This window comes from Erythrolamprus reginae, chromosome 2, assembly GCF_031021105.1.
Source record: "Erythrolamprus reginae isolate rEryReg1 chromosome 2, rEryReg1.hap1, whole genome shotgun sequence".
NCBI classification, from domain to species: domain Eukaryota; kingdom Metazoa; phylum Chordata; class Lepidosauria; order Squamata; family Dipsadidae; genus Erythrolamprus; species Erythrolamprus reginae.
The window spans coordinates 33617699-33627451 of record NC_091951.1 but is presented as its reverse complement, the minus strand read 5'-3'; the positions used below and the strand labels follow the sequence as shown (position 1 = coordinate 33627451).

Sequence of the window (9753 nt, the reverse complement as noted above, 5' to 3'; positions counted from 1 at the left end):
AAAGAGAAACCGAATGTAAATAAACTTTTTTTTAAAAAAAAATCTCTGGAGAGGGAGAAACACACACACAGCTCAAACCAGCACCCAGAACCCAGGTCAAGGTTGCCTGGGGTCTCTTTCTTAGGCTGAGTCTTTTTTTTCCCTCTCTTCTCCCACAGGCCTTTCTCTGGAGGCTTCAGCGCCAGGCTCAAATCTCCAGGGTCTGCCTATGGCGGCCTCTTTCGTGCCCAGCGCTTTGAGGTCTACCAGCAGGTGAGGCTGGCTTCTGGGGCTAAGTGCAGGCGATGAGACAAGATGGCGGGCCAGACCAGATCGGTCTTACCTTTAACCTCTTTTCCTCCACTCCTCTTCTTTGCCTCGCAGTCAGACGTCCTTCGGTGGAACCCCCGCTGCTGGGAACGGGCACCACAACCCCGGGATGGAGCTCCTGTCCGCCGCCTTGAGCCGGACACCCGTTCCCACACTGACAAGCAAGACCCCAATCTCTCCGGACACCACTAGCCCAGAATACTCCTCCCTCCCCTTTGGATTTGGTTTTGACATCCTCTCCTCAGAATGATTATTTTTTGGGAGGGAGGGCCAGGGCTCCTTGCTGGCGCTCCTCCCTCCTCTCGGTTGATGTATCCTAAAGATGGGGTGTCTCCTTAACTCCTTTTCTGTTTTTGTGGGGAGGGGGCACACTGAATTTGTCCCCTCTGTTAGGGGTGTTTAGACTCTTAGTGGGATACTCGGAGTGTAATTTTGGGGGGGCAAGGATCAGGATTTGGGGAGGCTCCCAGCTGAATGTATTTTTGCTTATTTCCTTTGGTTTCACCTGAGTTTATATTTTTTCTGGGAGGGGGCGGCGTTGCCTCTTGATCCTCGAGGGGTGGGTGGAGCTGCTCTAAAGTGTGGAGTGTAAATATATATAAATATGAACATGTGAGGTCTTGCCTCTCCCCTCTTCTATTTATGGGAGTAGGGGGAGGCGTGCCTGGGAGCCTGCCTCCTCTCCTGTCTGTCTGCTCCCCTGAGTTTGAAATAGGAAGCGTTGAGTTTTTAAAAGGTGGTCGAGCTGGTTTGTTTAATAAATAAAACCAAAAAAAAAAGTTGTTTAAAAAAACCAATAAAATAAAAAGATCAATCTGTTGAGTTCCCCCTGTCGTTAATGCTTGCTGATAAGATCTGAATTTCATTCTAAAAATCCATTGGGAATACTTCTACTTTAAAGTTCTGCATGAAAATGACCTGCAGTGTTTACTCACAGTATTGCCTGAAATCAACCTGACGTGCAGTAAATTGAGAAGTACAGTGATCCCTCGATTATCGCGAGGGTTCCGTTCCAAGACCCCTCGCGATAATCGATTTTTCGGGATGTAGGGTTGCAGAAGTAAAAACACCATCTGCGCATGCGCGCCCTTTTTTCAAGGCCGCGCATGCGCAGATGGTGGAGTTTGCGTGGGCGGCGGGGAAGACCCAGGGAAGGTTCCTTTGGCCGCCCAGCAGCTGATCTGCTCGGCAGCGCGGCAGCAGCGAGCAGACGAAGATCGGGGTTTCCCCGCCGCCCACGCAAAGGGGAAACCCCGATTCAGCTCCTCGCTGCTGCCGCGCTGCCGAGCAGATCAGCTGCTGGGCGGCCAAAGGAACCTTCCCTGGGTCTTCCTCGCTGATGCCCCCGCCCGCCCGCCGCCCGCCAGCAAGAGGGGGAGAGATAGAGAAAGAGAGAGAAGGAAAGAAAGAGATGAGAGAGGGAGGAAGAGAGTGTGAGAGGAAGAAGCAAGATAGAGAAAGAGAGAAAGAAAGATGAGAAAGGAAGGAAGAGAGTGACGTCATCGGGTGGGAAAAATCACGATATAGCGTTTCGCGAAGAACGAGATCGCGAAAATCGAGGGATCACTGTAGTCTGAGCAGGATTAGAGTAGCGATTAGCAATAGCATTTAAGGCTTACGTGCTGCTTCATGGTGCTTTACAGCCCTGAGCTGTTTACAGAATCAACCTATTGTCTCCACCAGTCTGGGACCTCCTTTTTACCGACCTCAGAAAGATGGAAGGCTGAGTCGACTTTGAGCCTGGTGAGATTCGAACTGCTGGCAGCAGGCAGAGTTAGCCTGCAATACTGCATTCTAATCACTGTCCCAACAAGGTTCTGTTAGCCATTAGGTCCATAAAATTATAAAGATGTTTTAGAACAAGTGAGACAGAAACATCACAACTAAAGTGTTAAAGATCTAAGCAAGACGTTGAAGAATATGAGGGTAGGGTGTCGAACTGCATTTTCTTCCATTCTGGTCCACAGAAGCGCACTGGTAAGGGAGAGAGGATGACTACAGATGAATGACTAGAGATGGGAAATATCCTACCCACCCCTTTGACTCTTTTCTAAACTAACTGACCATCGGCTTATATCGTGCGACTTTGTCCACCAGAGAAAGTAGTAGTTTTACTGAAATAAAGCCTCTTAATTGTGCCCATCAACCATACAGATTTTTTTTTTCCAGAATGATCTGCTCCTAGAGTCATTCTACTTAGTTTCTTCAAATTCAAACAGCAGTTGTTGTTGTTGTTTCTTCACATAGAGAGTCAGATGCATCCAAAGCACTTGAATATATTTTTCCAAGACTAGCACGGCCTTCCATATTTCTTTGGTTCTTGGCAGTTGATTCTAAAAGGCAGAAGGTTTTGCCCACTTCAATATCTCCTCTTGTCAATTCCCAAGTCTGGTTGCTGTACCCAGTGTTCTGTCTGGACAGATCAATCAATTAGAAAGCAAACCCATGCACGCTAGAAACACCAATCAAGGCAAAAGTATTATTAATTTACACTAAATCTAGCAAGAAAGAAATTAATTCTAATGCATTCCAGGCTGACAGCGTTCCTGCCTATGGAGCATAGATGACACTCCGGGATGCAAGCCAGCTAGAGGCATAAATCTTCCCTAATGAGGTGTCTCTGGTATTTATCATGTCACTCACTGTTCAGAGCTTAACCAGCTTCTCTAGAAGCAGGAATCAAAATCCATGGAGTCAGACACAGACTCTAGGCACCATCTTCAAACATTGGTTGCCACCCTGTTCTCCCATCGGACTGCCCTATATATATTGACGATATGGCTAAATGTCCCATAGATCTAATCAATGTCTAGAACCCCTTCTGGAGAGAGATTCATGCCTGGCGCTCATTCTTTTGACCCTCATTCTTTTGACCCTCTGACTCAGACAACACCCTAACTGGAGGTTCTACAGTCACTGGTGGTTCCCCAGTCTCCAATTCCACTCTCAGACTTAGAAGCCAAAAACACTGGCCTGCGATGCCAGCATTCTTCCGTCTCCTGGTCCTCGAAATCCATGACCAGCTAAGCCGGATATGGACAACTCACAACACCCAGTGCCATCAATTTGGCCTTCTTTATATTTAATTACTATAGTTCAATTTTTGTTGTGGTTGGCTCTGGGTCAGTTCCTGCAGCTGAAAATTTTGATGTTGATTTATGGGAATCCTCGGTTTATCAGAGACCTGTTTTGTTGCCAGCGGAATCAGACAGTGAAGCTAGCTCACAGTCAGAGGCAGACAGTGGGGGAGAGGAGACAGGGAAATGGGTGCAGCCGGCCCACCAGTCAGTGCTCCAATTACAGAGTCATCAGAATTGGAGAAGAACCCACTTGTGGATGCTCGTGCGTGCAGGCTTGTGGCACGAAGAACAGTTGCGCAGGCATCTCAGAAGATAAGCGAGTACACATGTTCAAGGGGTAATTATGCTAATGAGTTCATGATAAGGGTGTTGGGAAGCACGGGCTGTGGGTGTTTATCCATTTGGAAAGAGAATTCTGAAAGAACATTACAACAGCGTGGAGAGCTTGTGTTCAAGGACTTAAGGGAACTTTGTATATATCATTGTCAAAGAGCTTTGGAGACTTGGTGTGTGTGTTGTGTGGATTTACAGCTGCCTTATCTACTCCTTTGTTTTGACATGTCTCAGCATCAAAGGATTGTCTGGGTGAGAGTAATTTGACTCCTCTTGGAGCTTCTGTTTCAAGACTGTTTATAAACTTGATTTATTCCTACTGATTGGGTGTGTTTGAAACTTATTCCGAACTCACTGGGGGCTAATTGCCAATAGCCCAGCATAACAGATTTTATATTATAAAAGCATGTGACACCCAAGCCCCAGAAAAATCTGCAAGTTACAATTTAACAATATTTTTTAAAATATTAACACAAGAGTCTTCAGAGACAGGCAACATACTAATCTAATAAATTATTATTAAATTATTATAAACCTGGCACAGAAAGTAATCTGGTTGGGAAGAGGAAAGGAAAAAAGGCAAGCATCAGGCATCCTTGTCAAAAGTTTCGGCAAAAAGCCACATCTTCAGGGCCCGTCAAAATCAAAGTAGAAGAAGCTGTCTGAACCTGTGGGTGGGAGGGTATCTCATTCCAGAGGGCGTATGGTGCTACACAGGTGTGCTTTGTGGTTCAAAAGATGAAAAATCAGTGGAACCCAGGGCATCCAACCGTGCCAGGTAAAATTGGGCTGATACAAGGGGAGAGAAGTAGTCCCTCTAAAGCAGTGGTTCTCAACCCTTCTAATGACACGACCCCTTAATGCAGCTAATGTTGTGGTGACCCCCAACCATAAGTCTAGTGCCAATTCTGCCAACAGAGTTTTTAAGCTGATTGGCAGGAAGGTCAGAGGGACGCCTCCACTGTAAATGCCTGATTGGTCGGATTGTAAAAATATGTTCCAAGGCACCAGAATCGAAGCTTTACTTCCTAACACCATGGGAAATTTATCTCTTCTCCGTGGTGGCTCCCTGTCTCTGCAACATCACCCCTCCCCCAGATATTAGAATGGTCCCTCCTCTCTTCCAGGTGATGAAAACCAGTAGGCCTAGAGAACCCAGAACGGGATGGAGCCCATTAAAATGGCTCACGTGAAGTACTGTTGCCAGGGAATGGAATCTGGGTGGTAGTGGTGATTTTATTGTATTGTTATATGACTCCTATTAGTTTTATTGTGTTATATGAGGTTTGATATTCTGTAAGCCGTCTTCAATCACTAGGTGCAACTAGGCGGCAATATAAATTTACCAAATTAAATCAGTTACCTCTCTTGAGGCACCTTGCATGGTTTTAATGCTGAACAAAGTACCATGTTTGACTGATGTTCTTCCTTTATATATATAATTATTTATACATACACAAACATAATGACAAACAAACCAAAGAAAAAAAGCATAAAACATAAATTTGGGAAATTTACATTTCCTGCTCATTGAGAATTTCAATCGGAGAATTGTCCATTTTTTTCATTTTTGTTAGCATACTGCTTTGCATTTTTACATATTTATCTTTGATTTTTATTAATTTCTTGGATTATCTTTCTATGTAACTTCCTTTATCCTTTCTTTCTTCTAACCAATTATAAACATTTTCCCATATCTTATAATATTCTGAGTCTTCATACCCTTCTAGCTTCTTTGACGGCATATCCGTTTCTGTTCAGGAGGGAAGTGTTTTTAATAGTAGGAAAGTGAACAAGGGGGCACAATCCAAGGTTAGTTGGGGGGAAATCAAAAGCAACATGAGAAAATATTTTACTGAGAGTAGTAGATGCCTGGAACAAACTTCCAGCAGACATGTTTGGTAAATCCACAGTAACTGAATTTAAACATGCCTGGGATAAACATAACCATACTAAGATAAAATACAGGAAATTGTATAAGGGCAGACTAGATGGACCATGAGGTCTTTTTCTGCCGTCAATCTTCTATGTTTCTAAGTTTCTATGCACAATCCATCACCTTTTTGATTACCATCCCTTCTGGTATTCTATCGGATTTCCACTGTTGAGCATATATTATCCTTTCAGCTGTTAGAATATGAATAATCAAATATCGTACTTTTTAAAATTTCTTATTAAAAATACCCAATAAATATAATTCTGGTTTTTTCTCCACTTCTTTTGTTATTTCTTTTATCCATTCTCCCACTTTGTTCCAATGATTTTTTACCTTAGGACAGGTCCACCATTGATGATAAAATGTACCTTTTTCTTTTTTGCACTTCCAGCACAACAGAGACATTTAGGAACATTTTAGATATTTTTTCTGATGACAAGTGCCAATGATAAAACATCTTGCACTGGTTTCCCTTGAATGCATTAGATCTGGTTATCTGCCAATTAAAAGTCCAAACTGTTTCCCATTTTTCTAATTCAATTGAATACCCAATTTTTCCCCACAACTTATTATATTATCCTTTACAATTTCCATCTGTGTCGTATCTCATTAAAAATGTATACGTTTTGCCAATTAATTTTTCCTTACTTCCCAAGAGTGTCCTGTCTAGACCTCCCCTTCCCACTTGGAATCCTTGTCCTTTCTTGTCTTTTTGATAAGCATCTTTTATTTGAAAATAATTCTTTATTGAATTTGTATGCCGCCCCTCTCCGAGGACTCGGATGTGATGATGTTTGTCCATCATTTTCGAAGAGGGCCTTGACATCTAACGGGATGTGGCCTGTGCACGATGTGTCCACAGGTAGCTGGTAAGGCCTGTAGGGGTATGAAATGTTCTGCCACATGTTGGGTAGACATGTGGCAGACCCTATTTGGACCGGGAGTCACTGCTCACAGTCACTCATGCCCTCATCACCTCGAGGCTCAACTATTGTAACGCTCTCTACATGGGGCTACCTTTGAAAAGTGTTCGGAAACTTCAGATCGTGCAGAATGCAGCTGCGAGAGCAATCATAGGCTTTCCCAAATATGCCCATGTTACACCAACACTCCGCAGTCTGCATTGGTTCCCCATCAGTTTCCGGTCACAATTCAAAGTGTTAGTTATGACCTATAAAGCCCTTCATGGCACCGGACCAGATTATCTCAGGGCCCGCCTTCTGCTGCATAAATCCCAGCGACCAGTTAGGTCCCACAGAGTGGGTCTTCTCCAGGTCCTGTCAACTAAACAATGTCGTTTGGCGGGTCCCAGGGGAAGAGCCTTTTCTGTGGCGGCCCCGGCCCTCTGGAACCAACTCCCCCCAGAGATTAGAATTGCTCCCACCCTCCTTGCCTTTCGTAAGCTACTTAAAACCCACCTCTGCCGCCAGGCATAGGGGAATTGAGATACTCTTTCCCCCTAGTCCTTTACAATTTTATGCACGGTATGTCTGTATGTATGTTTGGTCTTTATAATAATGGATTTTTAATTGTTTTTAGTATTGGATTATTATTATATGCTGTCTTATTATTGCTGTTAGCTGCCCCGAGTCTCCTTAGAGGGGCGGCATACAAATCCAATAAATAAATAAAATAAATAAATGTGTGGGCACCATTGTCGCAGCATTTGCATGTCTGACTAAACTAAACCCGAAGCCCACTGTGCTTCTTTTAAGCCTCACCCGAGAAAAGGCTGATTGTCTGAACCAGAAACAGACTAAACTCGCAACCATTAAAAGTGTTACAAAGTATGAAGTCCACAATTGCTTGTGAGGGAACGGGAGAAAAAGAAAGGCCACCATTGGATCCTGGACATGTGGTTTTACTTTATTGATTTTGGCAGCAGCTTGGACACTCCACAGGGGTGGGGGTTGTGGGGGGGTGGGAGAAGAAAAGTCACTGCAACCATGGGGGAAAATAAATGGAATTTAAATATTTGGCCTGAGAAAGGAGTGGGGTGTCTGCATCGCGCGCCGGTGGAGAGTGAGGCCGGCCTTGATTGGACAGGCCTCAGCCCTCAGGTGCTTCCGGCCAGCCTCACTTAGGAGTCTTCAGCCACAAAGGCCTGCTGGGCACTGGGGAAGCGCTGAGGAGTGAAGCTGGGATCGGACTGAAGTCTCTCCTGCAGATCGGATTTCAACTGGAAAAAGGCAGGAAGAAAGCAAAAACATCAATTAGCAATAGTCACTTAAGATTATTTGGAGTACTGTGTTCAGTTCTGGAGACCTCACCTACAAAAAGATATTGACAGAATTGAACGGGTCCAAAGACGGGCTACAAAAATGGTGGAAGTTCTTAAGCACAAAACTTATCAGGAAAGACTTAATGAACTCAATCTGTATAGTCTGGAGGACAGAAGGAAAAGGGGGGACATGATCGAAACATTTAAATATGTCAAAGGGTTAAATAAGGTCCAGGAGGGAAGTGTTTTTAATAGGAAAGTGAACACAAGAACAAGGGGGCACAATCTGAAGTTAGTTGGGGGAAAGATCAAAAGCAACATGAGAAAATATTATTTTACTGAAAGAGTAGTAGATCCTTGGAACAAACTTCCAGCAGACGTGGTTGGTAAATCCACAGTAACTGAATTTAAACATGCCTGGGATAAACATAGATCCATTGTAAGATAAAATACAGGAAATAGTCTAAGGGCAGACTAGATGGACCATGAGGTCTTTTTCTGCCGTCAGTCTTCTATGTTTCTATAGTAATAATAACAGAGTTTAAAGGGACCTTGGAGGTCTTCTAGTCCAAACCCCCGCCCAGGCAGCAGACCCTACACTACTTCAGACAAATGGTTTTCTAGTGTTGGAGTCTTCACAACTTCTGGAGGCAAGCTGTTCCACCGATTAATTGTTCTAATTGTCAGGAATTTTCTCCTTAGTTCTAAGTTGCTTCTCTCCTTGTTTAATTTCCACTCATTGCTTCTTGTTCTACCCACAGGTGCTTTGGGGAATAACCTGACTTCCTCTTATCTTTGTGGCAACCCCTGAGATATTGAAACACTGCTATCATGTCTCCCCTGGTCCTTCTTTTCATTAAACTAGCCATGCCTAGTTCCTCCAACCGTTCTTCATATGTTTTAGCTTCCAGTCCCCTAATCATCTTTGTCGCTCTTCTCTGCACTTTTTCTAGAGTCTCAACATCGTTTATGCATCATGGCGACCAAAACTGAACACAGTATTCTCCAATGCACTGCTGCGGAGAGTCCAACATGGGTGATACTTCAGCCTGATTGGTTAGGGACTGAGTTAAATTATAATATTAATTAGCTCCGCCCTGTAGTCTCCCCCTTATAGCTCAGTTTAAAAAACTCAGTCGTAGACATAGGGACTTGAGTTTTCTTCTCTTCAGTTTCAAAATAATTGAAGTGTTTTTTCCTTTTAAAATAAGATTGTTTTTACATGTTTAACTTTCAATAAATACTAATTAATGTTTTTTTCTTCCTATCTTTTTCTTTTACAGAGACAGAAAAGGAGAAGAAGATTCAGGTGCCTACCCCCCGTGGGTATAACCTGCAACTACTTACCTCCTCAGAGCTAGTTCCCTCCGTGGGAACAGCTCAGGGGTACGGCTCTCCCTAGGCAGGGTCCCTGACCTCCGTGGCCAGACCCCCCCTCATTTTCCTAGTGGTTGGATCCTGAGCCGTCTTCTTCTACTGAGGTCCCTAGCCTCCGTGGCTAAACCTCAGTGAGCTTGGAGGGGTGAAGGTACGGTTGCCACAGCGGCACCCCCCCCCCTCCCTACTCGGTCTTGAGTCAAGCTCACCACAGGGGGCAAAAGGCCTTTGCGGAGCTATGAGGACAGCTCTTGATCGCGCCGCCGAAAATCGCCGATTTCGGCGGCGGCGACTTAACCGGCCGACTCCCAGCTGATCGCTGTTGCGCAAGCGATCTCTACGAGCAGGAGCGATTATAGCAGGAGAGAACAGCGGGAAAGCCATTTGGAGCCTCCGAGCGCCTATTCAGGTTGCTCCCTCCCCCCCACCCTCCCAAGCCGTTGGAGAGCGATAAGGGAATGGAGAGGCGCCCGCCAAAATTTCCCGCCTCTCAGCAA

General features: G+C 44.6%; 1 protein-coding gene and 1 long non-coding RNA gene across 12 annotated transcripts in view; one reads left to right on the top strand and one right to left on the bottom strand.

Moving 5' to 3' along the window:
• The first annotated feature begins 154 nt into the window (after positions 1 to 154).
• Positions 155 to 1131, top strand: LOC139158346 (uncharacterized). Its single transcript, XR_011557681.1, has 2 exons — positions 155 to 252; positions 364 to 1131. It is a non-coding gene; the product is annotated as an uncharacterized lncRNA (long non-coding RNA).
• A 6372-nt stretch (positions 1132 to 7503) lies between these two features.
• Positions 7504 to 9753, bottom strand: part of BAG6 (BAG cochaperone 6) — a 64858-nt gene continuing 62608 nt past the window's right edge. For all 11 annotated transcript variants that reach the window (XM_070737709.1, XM_070737706.1, XM_070737708.1 and 8 more), the window contains one exon: positions 7504 to 7837. In XM_070737709.1, the coding sequence (XP_070593810.1) occupies positions 7739 to 7837 (99 nt within the window). In that variant the 3' untranslated portion in view covers positions 7504 to 7738. The remainder of the gene's footprint in view (positions 7838 to 9753) is intronic.